The sequence below is a fragment of the Felis catus genome, chromosome D2 (genome assembly GCF_018350175.1).
Source record: "Felis catus isolate Fca126 chromosome D2, F.catus_Fca126_mat1.0, whole genome shotgun sequence".
NCBI lineage: Eukaryota > Metazoa > Chordata > Mammalia > Carnivora > Felidae > Felis > Felis catus.
Genome location: NC_058378.1, coordinates 56,320,880 through 56,341,954, shown reverse-complemented (window position 1 = coordinate 56,341,954; position 21,075 = coordinate 56,320,880). Strand labels below are relative to the sequence as shown.

Genomic DNA, 21,075 nt, shown 5'->3' with positions numbered 1-21,075 from the left:
CAGAGGACAACAGGAGAGAAAATGATTTTTAATGATGAACAAAGATCTTTCAGACCTGTTCATTATATACTTCCTGATGAGGGGAACAGCTAGTTCCAAAACATGCATTTATGGGAATAAGTAGAGAGGAGTTGTGATTATGAACAGTAAGGCAATTACTTGATTGTAGTTGTGAATCAAAATGGAGAGTTTCTAGGTGCAGTTCCTAATAGAACTCTCCTTCATTGAATTTTCTTGTTACTATTGCTATAGGATTAACTTTTCATAGTCCACCACTCACAAGTTAAAAGAGAAGTGGGATCTCAGAGATCTCATTGCACCCCACGGTTTTTAGCCTTTCTGCTTCTGATCTCTTTACCTGTGGAATCCATTCTCCCTTGTGCATGATTTCAGTGTACATAGTTCAAGTATACAATGAGGTTGTACTTAACTATGAAGGATTTTAAGTGACTTAACACAAATTTGTTATCTTACAGTTCTGTAGGTCGTAAGTCTACAGGAGTCTCACTGGTCTAAAATCAAGGTTGGCAGGGATGCTTTCATTTCTGGATATTCTAGGAGAGAATTTATTTATTTGCCTTCTCCATCTTCCAGAGGTTGCCCACATTCCTTGGCTTATGGTCCCCTTCCTCTATCTTCAAGGCTAGCAATGTTGTATCTCTCTCTTATTCCTAACTATGGCTGGGAATGGTTCTCTGCTTTTAAGGACCCATCTGAATAACCTAGTTAATCTCCCCATTGCAAGGTTCTTAACTTAGTCACACCAGCGAAGTCCTTTTTACCATGTAAGATAACATATCACTGTGAAGGATTTTGAGAATAGAAATCACACAAATCTTAGAGATAAAACAAGAGTATGGGCTCCTGGACATAATTCAGCTTGGTACAGTTCTAATTAATAGACCCTTTCAAACAGTCTGTTTTTACTCTACATTTTCCTTATATAAATTCCTGTTTCAGCTCCTCATCTTTGGGGTTTTGATTCTTGTTTGCTACTTTACCTTTGTTTCCAGACTAGTGTGAGCACTCTTTGAGCCTCTGTTGAACTTTGAAGGAGAGAAAAAACATTTCTTTTGAGATTTTAGTCTTCAGTCTCTCCTCTTTGATACTCACATCAGAACTGTTGTCTTTATGGGCATCTGCTTTACCACTTTGGCTAATTAGGTTCTTTCCTGAGCTTTTCCTTTGGATGAAAAATGGTCGATTGTTCTGTGTGCTCTATCACTTATTCTGAGGTCCTATTGTACCCCCGGTTTGTTGTTCTTGTGCTTTGTTGTGTCTTCTTCTTCTCAGGCTTCTTTGGGTGGAGTTTTTACCTCCTAATCCTCAGATTCTGTGTTCTTTGTATTTTTTTCCTTAAAATTCTTCCTATTTCTAGTTCTGTCTTCTATTATCAGTCCCTCTGACCCAATCTGGTTTTATGTCTCCCTAACACGAGTCACAACATCTTTTCCTAGGGACTTATAATGATATACAATTAAGGCCAATTCCCATTTTATGTGAGAAGTCCTTTTGTTGATTCCCTCTGAACTGTAAAATACTTAACACCTCCAGATTTTCATTTAAACCCATCTGCTTCTGTCTCCCTTTCTGGATATGTCTTAAGCTCATAGTATCTTTTGGGGGCAGGGATTTTTTTTTTTTTTAATTTAAAAATTAAAAAAAAATAATCTCACACCCAATGTGGGGCTCGAAGTCACAACCCCGAGATCAGGAGTCACATGCTCCACCAATTGAGCCAGCTAGGTGCCCCAGGTTTTTGTTTTTTTTGTTTTTTTTTTTTGTTTTAAATGAAGTTTATAGAATAGGTGGAGTGGGTTCTGTCATATTCTTGTTTGGAGGAAATTTCCTTTGGTTTTGAGCTCTGCTTTATAGTTTAGCAAGGTAGAAATTAAACAAGATATCATAATGTTTTTGTCACAAGACTCTTCTTAAAACTTTGTTATGAAGTTTTTCAAATACAGATAAAAGGTGAAAGAGTAAAACAGTGAACACTTATATAACTGTCAGATTCAACAAATGTTACCATTTGCCATATTTGCTTTTTTTTTTTACTCTATATATTTATGCTTTTTTTGGTGTTTGTTTTTGGCTGAATCCCTGACAGTAAATTGCAGACATGATACTTCACACCTAAGTACTTAAGCGTACATCTCCTAAGAATAAGAACATTGTCCCAATAGTCACAGTACCATTATCATGTCTAAGAAAATTAATGAGGATTTCATATTAGCTAATATTCAGTACAGATTCAAATTTCCCCATTTATCCTAAGAATGTATTTCATAGCTGCTGTTTTTAATAACATATACTAATCGAGGTTCATATATTGCCTTTGATTATTGTGTCACTTGTAATCTGGAATAGTCCCTATGCTTTTTCTTCATGTCATGGACTTGTTGAAGTATTCAGGCCAACTGTGTTACAGAATATTCCATCTTCTGAATTTGTCTTACTGTTTTCTCAAGGTTATTTAACTTGTTCCTATGTATCCCTTTCTATGTAGTTCCTGTAAACTGTTAAATTAGGTCTAGAGGCTTGATTAGATTCGTATTAAGCATTTTTGGCAAAGATTTATAGGTGATGTTTGTGTATCTCCTATTGCATCATGTTGCATCACATTCAGAGGCACAGAATGTCAGATTGTCTCACCCTCAGTGATGCTAATTTTGCTAACTGCCACATCTCTTAATTACAAAGGTACATTTTCCCCTTTGCAATTAGTAAGTAACCTGCAGGATGATTACCTAATGTAATGATTTTAGCACCCATCTGTAATCCTGCTGGAATCTATGGTGATACTGGGTATTACAAAATAGTGCTTTTCTAATTCTGTTTAATCTTTATTAGCTGACTTTTTTTTTTCCTGTGGAGGAGAGCTTTCCTTTCCTGTTTCATTCTCTCTCTCTTTTTTTTAATGAATACCTCTATAGACTCATAGGTTTGTAGTTATTCAAGGTGTTAGTCAATTTCAGTTGTTAATTTTAATTTTCAGATTGTCTCAGATTTGGCCAGTGAGAGCCCTTGCCAGCTCTTCCTGCTGTCTTTTTGACAGGACTCCATTAGTCTGAGTGTTTCCTTCCCGGCATAAAGTGTCCCCAGCTCACTTTGCATTTGCTCTGCCCTGGGCCTGGAATCAATTATTTTCTTTAAGGAGCCCTGTTTTTTTTTTTTTTTTGAGTGACCCTAGGTATACTCATTGTTTCTGGGGTGTCATTGCTTTCTAGGCTCTTTGAGGGCAGGAAGTAGATTAAAAATTTTTTTAAAAGCAGCTATTAGTTCATAGTAGTATCTCCAATTCAGATTTATCATTCCAGAGCTTTTTCTTGACTTCTTTTACTTTGTATCTGTTTTCAGTCATTGCAAATTCAAGATTTTAGTAGCATTTATATGCTACTTGCTTTACCCTACAATATATAAAATATCAACATATAAAAAATTAGTTTAAAAAATACACCTATATAAGCATGCTGATGGAAGTTTAAGATTCCCTTATAGTTCCTTTTCCCTAGAATATATCTCACTCAGGATGTATAATTAGAATACAGTTTTTTTTTTTTTTTAATGTTTATTTATTTTTGAGAGAGGGCTAGAGCCCAAGCAGGGGAGCAACTGAGAGAGAGAGAAGGAGACACAGAATGCAAAGCAGGCTTCAGGCTTTGAGCTGTCAGCGTAGAGTCCCACGTGGGGCTCAAAATCATGAACCATGAGATCATGACCTGAGCCAAAGTTGGAATGCTTAACCAATGCCCCTAGAATACAGTTTCCAAAAGTTAGGTGGAATAATTCTTTTTCTGTGCTTATGTTGTCAATAATATACTCAGATATATTCATTTTTTTCCCCTGTTTGTGTTCAGTTTAGGGTTTACCTTTATTTCCTTTTGGGTTTAAGTGTATTTTTTTTGACTCTGTAGTATATTTACATGCTTCAAAAGCCCAATTACACAAAAGGGTATATACTTAGAGAAATCTCAGTCGTCTTCCTAACCATTTTCATTATTTTCTGGCTTATCCTTTTCTTGTTTATCTGGTTCCTTTTGTGTTTCTTTTTATAAAAACAAATAAGTGTGCATATGTATATATGTTCCTATTTCCTTTTTCTTACATAGGTGCTTTATATACTGTTCCATGACTTTTCTCAACAGTAGATCCTGGAAGTCATTCATATCAATTCATAAAGTGTTTCTTCCTTCTTTCCCTTACCCTCTCCCCTCTTTCGTTTTTAGTAACTAGATAGTTCTGTGTTGTATGGATGTATAAAAATTCATTCAACCAGTTTTCTATTAAAAGACATTTAGGGGGTGCCTGGGTGGCTCAGTTCATTAAGCGTCCGACTTTGGCTCAGGTCATGATCTCGCGGTTTGTGAGTTTGAGCCCCGCGTCGGGCTCTGTGCGGACAGCTCGGAGCCTGGAGCCTGCTTTGGATTCTATGTTTCGCCCTCTCTCTGCCCCTCCCTGCTCACACTCTGTGTCTCTCTGTCTCAAAAATAAATAAAACATTAAAAAAAAAAAGACATTTAGGTTGTGTTTAATCTTTTTTTTTAAAGTTTACTTATTTGTTTTGAGAGAGTGTGTGAGTATGAGTGGGGGAGGGGGAGAGAGAGAGGGAGAGAGAGAGAGAGGGAGAGAGGGAGAGAGGGAGAGAGAGAATGTCAAGCAGACTTCATGCTCAGCACAGAGACCAACTTGGGGCTCGACCTCACAAATTGTGACATCATGACCTGAGCCGAAATCAAGAGCTGGACACTTAACCCACTGAGCTACATAGGCACCCCCTCTTTTTTTTTTTTTTTTTTAAATGACAATTTAAATTGTGGCCAGGGGGAAAGTAACCATTCTGAAATATGTCCAGAGTGGTTTTTTTTTTTAATGTTTATTTATTTATTTTGCTAGACAGAGAGTGAGCGTGAGTGGTAGAGGGGCAGAGAGAGAGAATCCCATGCAGGCTTCATGCTCAGCACAGAGCCCAATGTGGGACTCAGTGTCACGACCATGAGATCGTGATCTGAGCCGAAATCAAGAGTCAGAGGCTTAACTGACTTAACTAAGTAAGCCACCGAGGCGCCCCATATTTGATTTTTACATCTATAATAGTGTCTTCTCAAAAACAGTTTTCCTATCAGATTTGTTGAAGTACCATTTTGGTGGCAAGAGAAAGGAAGCTATGGAATAGGGCATTTTGAGGATCTTTTGTTTTTCTTTCTTTTTTTTTAAATTTTCTTTTAAATGTTTATTTTTGTGAGAGAGAGAGGGTGTGCATGCACACTAGTCGGGGAGGGGCAGAGAGAGAGCGGGACATAGGATCCCCCTCTGACAGTAGACAGCAGACAGCCCAATGTGGGGTTCAAACTATGCTTAACTGACTAAGCCACCCAGGTGCCCCTGGGATCTTTTGTTTTTCAGAAGTAATCTGCTAGTCCAGTTATTTTGAGAGTCACTGTTTTTGTGGCCTGAAAGAAATTTAGATACTGCTAACCATTTGTTCTTGGTTTTCTTTTATATCCCGCCCAGGCTCCTGTTTATATTCGGGAATGCGCTAGATTGCACTATTTGGGCTCCAGATCTCAAGCATCAAAGGTAAGAATAGGAAATTGCTCTTAACCTATTCAAGGAGAGAGTTAATTAAGATTAGTGGAGTTTTATTTTATTTACAAAAAATTTTTTTTTTAACATTTATTCGTTTTTGAGAGACAGAGAGAGACAGAGCGTGAGCAGGGGAGGAGCACAGAGGGAGGGAGACACAGAATCCGAAGCAGGCTCCAGGCTGTGAGCTGTCAGCACAGGGCCCGATGCGGGGCTTAAACTCACTGACTGTGAGATCATGACCTCAGCTGAAGTCGGACGCCTAACCGACTGAGCCACCCAGGCTCCCAGATTAGTGGAGTTTTTTTTTTTTTTTTTTTTAATTTTTTTAACATTTATTCATTTTTGAGAGTGAGAGAGACAGAGCATGAGCAGGGGAGGGGCAGAGAGAGAGGGAGACACAGAATCTGAAGCAGGCTCCAGGCTCTGAGCTGTCAGCACAGGGCCAGACGTGGGGCTCAAACTAATGGACTGCGAGATCATGACCTGAGCTGAAGTTGGGTGCTTAACCAACTGAGCCACCCAGGCGCCCCCCCAGATTAGTGGAGTTTTATTTTTTCTTATTTTTTTATTTTTTTAAAAGGAAAGGAAGTTCTTTTTTTTTTTAATTTTTTTTTTACATTTATTCATTTTTGAGAGACAGAGCACAAGCAGGGGAGGCGCAGAGAGAGAGGGAGACACAGAATCCGAAGCGGGTTCCAGGCTCCCAGCTGTCAGCACAGAGCCCGACGCGGGGCTCGAACCCACAAACCACGAGATCATGACCTGAGCCGAAGTCCGATGCATCACCGACTGAGCCACCCAGGCGCCCCGGGATTAGTGGAGTTTTAAAACAAAGTGTGAGGGGTGCCTGGGTGGCTTACTTAGTTAAGTGTCCAACTCTTGATTTTGGCTCAGGTCATGTGATCTCATGGTTCGGGAGTTTGAGCCCTGCATGGGGTTCTGGGCTGACAGTGCAGAGCCTGCTTGGTATTCTCTCTCTCCCTCTCCTCTACCCCTCCCTCACTCGCTCTCTCTCTCTCTCTCTCTTACTCAAAATAAATAAACTTTGAAAAAATAATAAAACAAAGTATGAAATAAAAATAAGCCATGAAAAATAAAATGTTAGTGTTATAGTTCAAAATTATCTAGTCAGTTTGAGATAAGAAAAAAGACGGAGAAGAAAGTTATGTATTGAAACAAAAGTGCCCCCTCCGCCCCCTGCAGTCTTCTTGTTTCCTTTCAGAGGTGCTCCACTGGTAGATGGTATCCTCTACATGTGAGTGATGGCATAGACTGCATGTTTGAAGTTTTTCATAAAGTCCCTATGCATTCTTACAGCATGTGATATAAGCAGTCTGTAAATAGCAATGTATTAAATATTTTGCAGCAGTAAATTAGTTTTATATAATACATTCTTATTTCATGTTCAGTGGTAACACTCTACCAAATGTCTCAAACACTTGAGACCACATGAGCTTAGAAAGCAAATGTGTGATGCTTATTAACAAGATTGCATATGATTCTTGTGCTTTAAAACTGAGAAGTTTAAAAAACTTCACAAGTACTTTTTAACGATTTCTATTTAGTCTGTCTTGGTTAGAAACTTAAGCTGTCATCTTATGCTATTGTTCCTGCCTCTTCTTCAGTAAATATTTGGTGTGACCTGGAGAACAGTATATGAGTTCAACTAGTGTAAGTGGAGTTTGGTTTTTCTTAGAGAGTTGTTGCCATTCCTCCACCGCTGCAGTGTAGTTACCCCATCATGTTGTCATGTGTAGGAAAGAGCACCCAGCCAAGAGCCCGTGCACTTGGTCTCCAGGATGGGTCTGTCCCTTTTAATATCTAAATGACTTTAAACTTATAGCTTAACTTCAGTTTTTTCTTTTATCAAATAGGAATGATGATACTTTCCCTGCTTACCTCATAGGATAGCAGTGAGAGTTATATGCGATTAAAAGATGCTTTGAAAACTGAACTCTTATATAAATATAATTTTTGGTGGCAATATTCTAAATGAATTTAGGTTCTCTATGTAGGTCGTGGGAGTGGGCTGTTAATGTAGTCCATAATTAGCGATTTCTCTTCATCTGATAATTTTATGTTTAGGTTTTTCTTATTCCTTGATTTAAGAGTGTACCATGTTCCCCATTTCTCCCCCCTCTTTTGTTCCAGGGTTGTGGGAACCTGAAAATAAGCTGGCAGGATATATTAATTTGCTTTTCTTTAAAATTTTCTCTAGGATGATCTTGATCTGATAGCTTCATGTCATACTAAGTCCTTCCAGCTGGCAAAATCTCAGAAACGGAACTGGGTTGATTCCTGCTCTCATCAGGAGGAGACCCAGCAGCGTACAGAAGAGGCATTGAGAGAGCTGTTCCAACACGTTCACAATATGCCAGAGTCAGCGAAGAAGAAACAGCTTATTAGACAGGTACCTGAAGGCAGGAAATGGTGATGGGCTTTAGGAATGTAGTCAAGGTTGTAGAATCACTAGGGAATACTGTTACAAATCTCGTTTAAGTTTTGGCTCGTATTGACCTACACTTGGCTCGGCCAAGGAAGCAAACTTGTCAGTGGAATCTCAGTGGCGGTGTCTATACTACTGCCCCACTAGGGAAGGGAGTAGAGGGAGGCTCTTGAATTTCTACAGTTAAACAGAAGGATCCAAGTGTAGTTAGAGTTTCTCTAATTTCGGTCATGTACCAAATATGCTGAGAGAGAACCAGCAGTTATACAATATATTGTTCCGGAGTTTAAATCCTTCAGATATTCTTGGCAAATAATTTAATCCTTTGGAATTCCAATTTCCTTGTTTGTAAAATGGTAATTGAAATGTCCGCGTTTCATGACTATAAACATTAGAAAGAATCTATGTAAAGTGGCTGGCATAGCAGAAAGTGGTAGCTCTTACTAATGAGTTGTTTGCAGTTAGGAAACACTATAAAGCGGGCCTGGTTTGATATTAGAAGGTAGGAATTCTGGTAGCTAAATTTGTTGATTTTGGAGCCGTGGGAACAAATTAGTGCTCTCATTTGCCATTTTGAGACTTGAAGTGTAGCAGGAGTAAATCCCAACGACTTGGTTAATTTCTTTCTTGGGAAATATATTTTGTCTCAATCCCTCTTGAATTTTAGCTGAATAGGCAAGGTCAGCCTCTTGACTTCTTATTCAACTGGGACCTTCTTGAGGGAAGTCTGTGTTTTTACTTTTTTTTTTTTATACCTAATCTCAAGCATAGGGCCAGATATAACCAAGTGCTCAGAAAAAGTTGAACTGAGCTATTCTTAATAGTTGATAGAATCTTTTAAGAAAAGTTTTCTGTTACACTCTTTGAAGTTACTTTGAGATCTAGCAAATTGTGTTATGACTGGAATTTTCAGGGGTGTTGTCTGAGTATTATCACAGATTCAGAGCACTGCAGTGATTTAATTCTTGATAGAAACTAAGACAGCAACTTAGGTAGGACAAGTGTAATGACTTTGTCATCAAGAATGCAGAGGGTTAAAGATAATATGAAGGAAAAAGCTAGCATCATTTTTGGTCTTTTTAGAAAAATAGGAAATTATAGAGAAGGTTAAGAAGAAAATAAATCACTCATCCCACCAGTGTTTACCTTTTTGGTATTTCTTTTCATTTTTTTCCTATGAATAAATTTTTACATAATTAGGAGCATACCACATACTTTCTTTATCTCTTTTACTAAACATTACAGCATAAGCATTTTCTTATGCATGCTTGCAAACTCCTTGCATATGTTTCAAATACTGCCATTTTGTTTTGTGGAAAGTGTAATTTTACTATTTCCTGATTTTTCTCTGGTTATAAAAATAATAAATATTTACTGTAGAAACATTGAAACCTCCAGAAGAGTGTAAAGAAGAAAAATCACCTGTAATCATCCTGAGATAACCACCAATAAAAATTTGGGAGTATTTTCTTCTAGCGTTTCTTTCCATGAATATGTATTTGACATGTTTTTCTTTTGCTTGAGATCATAATATATATTCAGTTTTTATATTCTTGTCCTTTTCATTTAATATTATATCATGATCATTTTCTAGAGGCCGTGAACAAGGGCGTCTGGGTGGCTCAGTCGGTTGGGTGTCCGACTTTGGCTCGGGTCATGATCTTGCAGTTTGTGGGTTCAAGCTCTGCGTTGGGCTCTGCGCTGACGGTTTGGAGCCTGGAGCTTGCTTCGGATTCTATGTCTCTTTCTTTCTCTCTCTCTCTCTCTCTCTCTCTCTCTCTCTCTCTCTCTCTGTCTCTCAGAAACAAATAAATATTAAAAAACAACAACAACAACAAAAAGGGTCGTGAACATTTTTAACACTTGCATAATATTTCATCACTTATATTTAATGTATATACAATTTGCCTAACATTGAACATGTTTGGGAAATAGGTTGTTTTTAGCTTATACATTTTTGCTCATAGCTATTTTCATTGCAGAGTTTTTCCTAGAAGTGGCATGACCCAAGGATATGCTTTTTTTTTTTTTTTTTTGGGTGTAGCTTATAGCTATTAGGTCACTTTTTTTTAAAGTTTATTTATTTTTGAGAGAGAGTGTGTGAGTGAGATGGGGCAGAGAGGGAGAGAGAGAATCCCAGGCAGGCTGTCTGTGCAGAGCCCAAAGTGGGGCTTGAACCCAAGAACCGCGAGATCATGACCTGAGCTGAGTGGGGTGCCTAACTGAATAAGCCACCAAGGGGCCCCCCCTTTTTATTTTTAAAGTTTTTAAATTTATATTAGAGAAAGAGCACGGGAGTAAGGGAGGAGCAGCGAGAGAGGGGGACAGAGGATTGAAGCGGGCTCCGTGCTGATAGCAGAGAGCCCAAGATGGGGGTTGAACCCATGAACTGTGAGATCATGACCTGGGCTGAAGGTGAATGCTTAACCAACTGAGCCACCCAGGCGCCCCTAGATCCCTTTTAATATATAGGTCTCTCTTTCTCTCCCTCCCGTTTCCCCCTAAAACATTGCCAAAGTTTGTTTGAATAATCTTAAATTCATTTGTTTATTTACTTATTTTTCATTTTTTTAATGTTTATTTAATTTTGAGAGAGAGAGAGAGACAGAGTGTGAGCAGGGGAGGGGCAGAGAGAGAGGGAGACACAGAATCCGAAGCAGGCTCCAGGCTCTGAGCCCGACACGGGGCTTGAACTCCTGAACCGTGAGATCATGACCTGAGCTGAAGTCGGATGCTTACATGACTGAGCCACCCTGGCGTCCCTGAGTAAACTTAAATTCTTTTTTTTTAAATGTTCATTTTTTGAGAGAGAGAGAGAGAGAGAGAGAGCATGCGAGTGGGGGCAGAGGGGCAGAGAGAGAGGGAAGAGAACCCGAAGCAGGCCCCAGGCTCTGAGCTGTCAGCACAGAGCCTGACCCAGAGCTGTCAGCACAGAGCTGACCCGTGAGATCATGACCCGAGCCGAAGTCGGACACCCAACCGACTGAGCCACCCAGCTGGCCCTTAAATTTAAAATAATTTAGATTTACGGGACACCTGGGTGGCTCAGTTCGTTAAGCGTCCGACTTCAGCTCAGGTCATGATCTCATGGTTTGTGAGTTTGGGCCCCACATCTGACTCTGCTGACAGCTCAGAGCCTGGGGCCTGCTTCTGATTCTGTCTCCGTCTCTCTCTCTGCCCCTTCCCCACTCACTCTCTGTCTCTCTTTCTTTCTCAAAAAATAAATAAACATTAAAAAAATAATAAATAAAATTTAGATTTAGGAAAAGCTTGCAAAGATAATACAGAGAATTCTCACATACCCTTCACTCAGGGTACCCTTCACTCCTGATGTTAACATTGTTAAGACTGGGATGCCTAGGTGGCTCAGCTGGTTAAGCATCCAACTTTTGATTTTGGCTCAGGTCATGCATGATCTTCTGCTAGCCCCATGTCTGGTTTTGCACCGTTGTGGAGTCTGCTTGGGATTCTCTCCCCCTGTCTCTGCCCTGTCTCCCTCATTCGCACTTGTGTTCTCTCTCTCTCTCTCTCTCATAAAAAAAAAAATTGTTAAAACTTAATGTTACTATTAACATGATAGATTTTACTCAGATTTTATCAGTTCTTTCGCTAATACCCTTTTTCTGTGTCAGGATCTAATCCAGGTTACCGCATTTGTGTTTAAATACACACATTCTCTCTCTGCACTTCATTTGTGAAAGAAACCAGATTGTTTTCCACAGACTGGATCTTGCTGGTTGCACTTCTGCGGTTTTATTTAACATGTTCCTCCATCCTCTGTATTTATTATACATTTGTAGTTAGATCTAATTATAGAAACTGATTTGAATATCAGTTAGGTTTTTTGATTTTTGGTAAGAACTTCATAGGTGGTGTGAGTTTTTTAATACAGTAGTTCCTGCCTCTTCAGAGGATGCATTCCAAGACCCCCAGTGGATGCCTGAAAACTGTGGATAGTGCTGAACCCTATATATACTATGTTTTTTTAATACATACATACTTATGATAAAGTTTAATTTATAAATTAGGCCCAATGAGAGATTAACAACAATAACAATAACCACAATAATAATAAAATAGAACAGATATAACAGTATACTGTAATAAAAGTTATGTGGATGTGTTCTCTCTCAACATACCTTACTATACTGTTCTCACCCTTACGATAATGCGAAGTGATAAAATGCTCATGTGATTTGGTGAAGTGAGGTGAATGATGTAGGCATTATGATGTAGCATTAGGCTTACTACTGACCTCTGACCGTACATCGGAAGGAGGATCATCTGCTTCTGGACTGTGGTTGATTACAAGTAGCTGAAACCACGGAAGGCAAAACCATGAATAAAGGGGGGCTGCTGTATGCATTTTTAAAAGACTCTGGACACACATTGCTAAACAGCTTCCCAGAAAATTATTAATGCTCTCACAAGCTGGATACAAGAGAACCCACCTTACTGTACCTGTCCAACATGATCAGGAATGATGGGTTGTCACTTGTCCCAATATACCCCGGAGGGATGTTTGCTTGTGAAGCTCTTTAGAAGTGACTAAATTTTCTGTCAGCTGAGATAATTAATGTCGAGAACATTTTGGTACCTATATAATATGTATGAAAAGTGTCATTTTTTAAAGTCTCCAGAACTGAACCTGAACTGATAAAAATTTGCAAACTTAAAATTCACATGTAAAAACGATATGTCGAAAAGGAAGATAAGTAGAATTAAGTACTATGTCATTTTTTTGTAACTGGGAAGATGAATGGCTAATCAAAGCATTAAATAAGACTATATAATGTCTTAGGTCTTCCATTTTTCCATGTTAGATACTGTTAAACAGAGAGCTGATATTGATAAAAATGCCAATTCTTTTGAGAGAGAGGGTACGAGCAAGTTGGGGAGGGGCAGAGGGAGAGGGGGAGAGAGAATCCTACATAGTCTCCACGTCCAGTGCAGAGCCTGACTCGTGGCTCAGTCTCACAAACCGTGAGATTGTGACCTCAGCCAAAATCAAGATTCGGATGCTTAACCGATTGAGCCACCCAGGTACCCCGACAAATTTTTATTCTGATGTATTTCCTCTGATAATAATGCTGGCAAGCAATCATGATAGATGTCCATTTAAAGAGCTTTAGTCACTTTTTTATTCTGTGTGCAATTTATGTTAAATTAAGGACTGTTTTAGGTTGTGCTAGTCACTCTCTTTGTTCAAGGTACTTTCTGCAGAAAAGTCTTGATTACCAGCTGGAGATCTTGGACAAATTACGTAACTCCCAGAGTCTCAGTTTCCTTGACTGTAAAAAGGGGTAACATTTCCAACCTCATATAGTACATGTGAAAAGGAAAATGAAGTGCAATCTTCTTAGAGTAATTTAAAAAATTTTGACTTTTTTTTGGCAACATCATTTGCTTTGAGATTTGCTTGCCAACCTACCAATCCATATGTGTGGAGACACACTTATTCCTGGATTTTTCTGGATATTTATACTTAGCTATTGATGATTACAGAATCCTATCTCTTGATGGGGGAAATAATAGTAAAATGTTTATGTTTTCTCTTAGTTTAATAAGCAGTCGGTGACTCAGACACCAGGGCGAGAATCTTCTACTCCTCAGGTACAGAAGAGAGCCCGTTCACGTTCCTTCAGTGGCCTTATCAAGGTAGGTATGCTGTGCTGTCGTTTTCAGCATTGACTTAGAGAAAATTTAACAGTCTAACTTTTCTTATGCATAAACAGTTTTCTTCTATTCTTTGGGATCCTATAAAGGGTTTGTTTGTAAGAGGTTAAGGATAGAATTTGGAAAAACTTTTAGTTTTTATAGCATTTTTCTGTTTCAAATTGGAGAAGGGGTTCTGTGATTGGAGAAGGGAAGAATAAAAGAAAGGTCCTTCCTTCTCTTTGGGGGCTGAGGACAGAGTCCCATTCCTGAGCAGTGTAGAGAGTTCTTTGTTTTGTGCTACACATTTCACTGCACAATTTACAAAAGCTCTTGGAGAAGTGAGGGAGTTGACAGGCTTGTGGAAATGGTTTGGGAATGGATTTTTTTTTTTGAAGTTTATTTTGAGAGAGAAGAGAGAGATGGAGAGAGCATGTGTGGCTTGTGCACCAGCGGGGGTGGGACAGAAAGAGAGAAAATCCCAAGCAGGCTCTATGCTGTCAGCGTGGAGCCTGATGTGGGGCTCAAAACCCACAAACTGTGAGATCATGACCTGAGCTGAAATCAAAAGTTGGCCACCTAACCAACTGAGCCACCCAGGTGCCCCCAGAAAATGGATTTTCTGATAGCCTAGTGAGTTTCAGGTAGCTGAAATTTTTGTAAGCTTATTATTTCAATCAGTTGTATATTTCCTCTGTATCAAATTACTTAAAAATCTTGTTTTTAAAACAAATACAGTATCTACTTCTGTGCTGTTGCTGCCCTCACTATGCTTGTAGGTTGAATTCACAGGTCTTCACGGATGATCTCAATTTGTGATTAAGGGATGTTGCCATTAGGTGGCAGTAGATAACCCAATTATGGGGTTCAAATTTTCAGGCATAAACTAAGGCAACGTTCTGGTTAACTTGGAGAGAGATTAAGCACAGTTCTGTGTTCTGCTGTTTTTATTTTAAAAAATTGTTTTAATGTTATTAAAATCTATAAATCCAGCAACATTAAGGAGCTCTGCTTAAAAGTAAACATTATTCCCTAAAAAAATAAAGACCTTGTAATATGTATTTTTTCTGTAAGCTGCAGTTGTTAGCCATTGCTATGTCATCTAGCCCTAATTTTGGTCTTAGCTATTATCATTAATAGAAGTTTAGAATTCACTCTCAATCCTGATCTGTGGAGGGCGAGTACCTTCTGCTACATTAGTCTTGCTTAACATCAAAATTGCCTTTGTGATCAACAGAATGAAAGAGCAACTCACAGAATGTAAAATATTTGTAAAACATATGTCTGATAAGGAGTCCAGAATATATAATGAACTCTTACAACAATAGAAAAAGAAAATTAAAAAATGGGCAAAGGACTCTGACATTTCTCCAAAGAAGATACACAAATGCCAATAAACACATGAAAATATGCTCAATATCACTTATCTTTTAGGGAAATGCAAATCAAAACCACAGTGAGATAGCAAGTCATACACAGTATGATGGCTATTATTAAAAAAACAAACAAACAAACAGGGGTGCCTGGGTGGCTCAGTCGGTTAAGCGTCCAACTTCAGCTCAGGTCATGATCTTGCAGTCCGTGAGTTTGAGTCCCACATTGGGCTCTGTGCTGACATCTCAGAGCCTGGAGCCTGCTTCGGATTCTGTGTCCCTCTCTCTCTGCCCCTCTGCCGCTCACGCTCTCTCTCTCTCTCAAAACTAAATAAACATAAAAAAAATAAAAAAAACAAACAGAAAAGAACAAGTGTCAGGGAGGATGTGGAGAAATTGGAACCCTTGTACACTATTGGTAGGAATGGAAAATGGCGCAGCTGCCAAGGATAACAGTGTGGCAGTTCCTCAAAAAATTAAAAGGATTTTACCATATGATTCAGCAAGTCCACTTCTGGGTACACACCCAAGAGAATCAAAAGCAAGGGTAAGAACCAGATATTTGTACACCCATGTTTGTAGCAGTATTACTCACAACAACCAAAAGGTGGAAGCCACCTAAGTATCTGTTGACGGATGAATGGATACACAAAATGTTGTATATACACGCAGTGGAATACTCTTCAGCCTTAAAAAGGAAGGAAATTCTGACATATACTACAACGTGAATGAACCGTGAGGACATTATGCCAAATGAAATAAACCAGTCATAAAAGAACACTTACTACGTGATGTCATTTATACGAGAGACCTAGAATAGTCTAATTCATGGAGAAAGAAAGTAGAATGGTGGTTGTTAGGGGCTAAGGGTTTGGGGCGGGGGGAGTTGGGAATTATTGTCTAGTGGGTACACAGTTTCTATTTGGGATGATGAGAAAATTCTGGAGGTGGATGGTGTGATGGTTGCACAACAATATGAATGGAAGTAATGCCACTGAACTACATACTCAATATGGTTAAAATGGTAAATTTTGTGTTGTGTATATTTTACTATAATTAAAAAGTAATTTATTTTGCTAGAACCCTAGCAGTATACTCACCTGCTTAGGTGTAGTTCATGAAATGAACATCCTTTTTGGTTCATTTTACTTGGAAGTCTGTCATTTCCTCTGACTTCCTGTCATTGAGATTATTGATAACAAGAAAAGTTGTTAGTCAGATATTTCTCTATGTGTCAGTCAAACAAATGTTTCTTTAACTGAAGCTACATGGTGTAGTTTTCTCTTTCTAGTGAGGTCTCTGCGGTGGCTCTAGATGTCATGCTAAGTGTTGCTTCAGATGTAAATATAGAGTATATCCTTTTGGCAAGTGCCCACTTAACTCAGAGAGAATTTAGAGCTTTAGAATTATAATAGAATGGGGCGCCTGGGTGGCGCAGTCGGTTAAGCGTCCGACTTCAGCCAGGTCACGATCTCGCGGTCCGTGAGTTTGAGCCCCGCGTCGGGCTCTGGGCTGATGGCTCAGAGCCTGGAGCCTGTTTCCGATTCTATGTCTCCCTCTCTCTCTGCCCCTCCCCCGTTCATGCTCTGTCTCTCTCTGTCCCAAAAATAAATAAAAAACGTTGAAAAAAAAAAAGAATTATAATAGAGTTTATAATTCTGCCAGGAGAAAACATTTTAGAACAGCAACTTTAAATACAAACATTAACAAATTTTATGAAACAGAAGGATAAAGTATTTTTGTTCTAAATGAAGAGACTTTTGAGCTAATAATAGAGGTTTCTGCTCAATAGAGACGGGGTAATGAAATGTCTTTTTAAAAGTTCATTGGAAGCTTTACAGCCTGTCCTATGGCTCCTAGGATCCCCATTTCAGCTTTTCTGAGGTGATACCTGATTTCAGAAAGGAAGATGTAGTGGTCTCATTTTTCTGGTACTTCTATGTTTTAGGTATTTGATTTATATTCTGCTTTGATCCCTTTTTTTTGGGCTAGACCCTTTCCTCCAGAATTCCTCTCATGTAAATAATTTATTACATTGGAATATTCTTTTTTTTTTTAATTTTTTTACCGTTTATTTATTTTTGAGACAGAGAGAGACAGAGCATGAACAGGGGAGGGGCAGAGAGAGAGGGAGACACAGAATCTGAAACAGGCTCCAGGCTCTGAGTTGTCAGCACAGAGCCCGACGTGGGCCTTGAACTCACGGACCATGAGATCATGACCTGAGCCAAAGTCGGACGCTTAACCGATCAAGCCACCCAGGCGCCCCAGGAATATTCTTTTTTTTAAAGTTTATTTATTTTGAGAGAGAGAGAGAGTGGGGGAGGGTGAGAGAGAGGGTGAGAGAGAGAGAGAATCCCAAGCAGTCTCTCCACTGTCAGCGCAGAGCCTGACACGGGGCTCAAACTCACAAACTTGAGACCATGACCTGAGCCTAAATCAAGAGTCCAGATGCTTAACCGACTGGGCCACCCAGGTGCCCCTGCATTGGAATATTCTTAATATTGCTGCTAAAATTTATATTGTAAAGTTTAATCTTTTAGTTTTGTTACATTCCTTTTTTGGGATTTAAACTTAATCTAAGAAGAAAAACGGGAAGATTTCCTCAAAGATGATAGAATTGTCACTGTCAGCTGTTACAGTAGGTTAGGTGAGCTTCTAAGCTGTTCAGAGATGAAAGGGCTTTTTGTCCTGCTCTGAATGACAATATAGGCATGTGACCCTCTTAAGAAGACCTGCATGCTCTTGTGGCTGTATTAGAAACTCTTAAAGACTCTCCCCAAATTTTCTAATCCTGTATGAGGATGTGACAGGGAGGCAGTCTTAGAGTGGACCTCACAGAAGTGTCCTTTAGTAGGGAGGGGACTCTTTTCTTTTTTCAACGTTTATTTATTTTTGGGACAGAGAGAGACAGAGCATGAACGGGGGAGGGGCAGAGAGAGAGGGAGACACAGAATCGGAAACAGGCTCCAGGCTCCGAGCCATCAGCCCAGAGCCCGACGCGGGGCTCGAACTCCCGGACCGTGAGATCGTGACCTGGCTGAAGTCGGGCGCTTAACCGACTGCGCCACCCAGGCGCCCCGGGAGGGGACTCTTAATAGCTGCCAGAGACCACATGTCTTTGGGAAAAAAATTATATTGGTAAATAACTGGTGGTTTTGTTTTTTTTTTTAATGTTCTTAGAAACACACTGTAATTGGCCTGCATTAGCTAGTTTAAATCAACTATAAAATTGCTTCTTACATTTCAGCTATTTTAAATGTAGAGGAAAAGTGATCACCTAAAGAAAGGCAATAATTTCAAGGTTTTTTGTAACATGCTTTGGACTCCTTTGTATAAGATGCCCTGGCAGAATTTATCAGAAAGCTGAAATTTTTTAATTTTTATTTTTAGTTATTTTAATTTTTGTAACTTTTTTATTTGTTTCAAAAAATTTTAAACTAAGAAACTGTAGTGGAGCACCTAGGTGGCTCAGTCAGTTAAGCATCTGGCTCAAGTCATGATCTCATGGTTTGTGAATTCAAGCCTCATGTTAGACTCTGCACTGACAGCATGGAGCCAGCTTTGGATCCTCCTCCTCCCTCTCTCTCTGCCCCTCCCCTACTTGGTCGTTTTCTCTTTCTCTCTCTCAAAATAAATAAACTTAAAAAAAAAAAGAAAGAATCTGTAGTTTAAAAGATCAGTATAGCTATTATACAGATAGAGTCAATCTTTATAAATCACATATTTTCTCTTCCTAAATCAGCGGAAGGTCCTGGGAAATCAGATGATGTCAGAAAAGAAAAACAAGTACCCTACTCCGGAATCTATAGCCATGGGTGAACTGAAGAGAGCCAGCAAAGAAAATATGAACTTAGTAAGATCCTGTTCTTCAGACTTTCTCTTTGTGTACATTTGTAGAAAGGAGAAATATTGCTATACTGTCTGTCATCTGTTTTATTTCCTGTTGTGTTTCTCTGGGCCATGAAACTATGCCTTTTCTTCAGTCCTTTCACGTATGTTGATGGTCAAAACAAACACATGTGGAGTTCCAGGAGAGTATAGCCAGTCATACGCAGAGGTGACAAATATGGTGAAATAGCTCCACAAAGTGCTGGAACTATTCCAGTCCTTACGGGGAGACTCTAGGGGGCAGGTAACACTGAGTTGGGCCTGCTTGACACTGCATCACTTGTTGGGTAGTCTCAGGTATACTAGACATGCTGCTTCATCAAGCCAGCAATGAAATCAATTAAGGTTAGTGATATAAATACAATCTGCCTCCGTGAAACTCTTCACACTGAAATGGAACAAGCAAATAATTCTTCTGTTAGTAGTCCATGTATAAGAATGATATAAGCACATTTAAGCCACTATAAAATTTTCTTGTTACAGTTATTTCCTGGTTCTCCAGCTGTCACATTGATGCCAACAAGATTGAAGTGGTCTGAGGGGAAGAAAGAGGGGAAAAAAGGTACTGATTATATATATATATTTTAAAAAAAAAAATTTTTTTTTTCAACGTTTATTTATTTTTGGGACAGAGAGAGACAGAGCATGAACGGGGGAGGGGCAGAGAGAGAGGGAGACACAGAATCGGAAACAGGCTCCAGGCTCTGAGCCATCAGCCCAGAGCCCGACGTGGGGCTCGAACTCCCGGACCGCGAGATCGTGACCTGGCTGAAGTCGGACGCTTAACCGACTGCGCCACCCAGGCGCCCCGGTACTGATTATATTTATTCTTACTGAATGTAAGTCCTTTCTGCATTTAGTCAGTCAGGAGCAGTTTTTGAATTCCCAGTGTCAGAAGCAACGTAAAATAGCAAGACTGGGTCTTTGCCCTTGAGTTCATTTAGCAGATGGTTATTGATAACATACCTAGCGCTGTCCCCGGTGCTGAGGTGCAGAGCTGTGAAGACAGCCCCCATGGTCCCTGCATTCTTGGACAGATGGGACACATGTGAACAAAATCTTAAGAATAACTTGTTAAGAAAATTTAAAGGAAGTGTAAACTAATTTGTGAAACCAAGTACAGAAGTGCTAAGAATATGCTCAATAAACATGGAATAGTTATGTTCTCTTTCTGTGTAGACTTTGGCCTTGTTTACTCAGTGAGGCTTTCAGTGAATAAACAGCTGATGGATCCTGGAAATCATATCATACAACATATTTCAGACGATACTTAGAACTTCTTTCCTCTGAAGAAGCCATGTGGCCCACTGGGAGGACCAGGGGACTTGTTGTTAGACCTGATTTAAGGCATTATTCCTCTGGCCCAGGAAGACCATTCATTCTCTCTGAGCTTGTTTCCTTCTCTGAAAATAAGGATAATAGTTATATCTAGTTCACAGATATCTTGTGAGGCTTCATTGAAATAGTGTTTGAGAAGCATTGACAAGTAGTGCTAGTGTGACTAGAGAAAAATGGTTGAGACGTGGTCTTATTTTAAAAGGCTCCTGTGGCAGATGAAGTGATCTCTGGTTTGACATGTGCACTTTACTAATGAGACCTGAGCATAATTATGATTTGAGATATCAGCAATAGAAAGAGAACAAAAATCCAATCCTTATGGATAAATCTTTATTCTTTTCTAAAAGATTAGATTTCAGTATAGTCTTTTTTTTTAATTTTATTAATTTTATTTTTTTTAAATTTATATCCAAATTAGTTAGCATATAGTGCACCAATCATTTCAGGAGTAGATTCCTTAATGCCCCTTACCCGTTTAGCCCATCCCCCCTCCCACAACCCCTCCAGTAACTCTCTGTTTGTTCTCTATATTTAAGAGTCTCTTCTGTTTTGTCCCCCTCCCTGTTTTTATATTTTTGCTTCCCTTTTCTTATGTTCATCTGTTTTGTATCTTAAATTCCTCATATGAGTGAAGTCATATCTGTCTTTCTCTGACTAATTTCACTTAGCATAATACCCTCTAGTTCCAGCCATGTAGTTGCAAATGGCAAGATTTCATTCTTTTTGATTGCCTGGTAATACTCCATTGTATGTGTATACCACATCTTCTTTATCCATTCATCTGTC

General features: G+C 39.2%; 1 protein-coding gene across 4 annotated transcripts in view; it reads left to right on the top strand.

Moving 5' to 3' along the window:
• The window catches only part of ARHGAP19 (Rho GTPase activating protein 19), a 79,901-nt gene that overhangs the window by 50,529 nt on the left and 8,297 nt on the right, over positions 1-21,075 (top strand). For all 4 annotated transcript variants that reach the window (XM_045040510.1, XM_011287496.4, XM_045040511.1 and 1 more), the window contains 5 exons: positions 5,512-5,577; positions 7,805-7,996; positions 13,592-13,690; positions 18,806-18,916; positions 19,435-19,513. In XM_045040510.1, the coding sequence (XP_044896445.1) occupies positions 5,512-5,577; positions 7,805-7,996; positions 13,592-13,690; positions 18,806-18,916; positions 19,435-19,513 (547 nt within the window). The remainder of the gene's footprint in view (positions 1-5,511; positions 5,578-7,804; positions 7,997-13,591; positions 13,691-18,805; positions 18,917-19,434; positions 19,514-21,075) is intronic.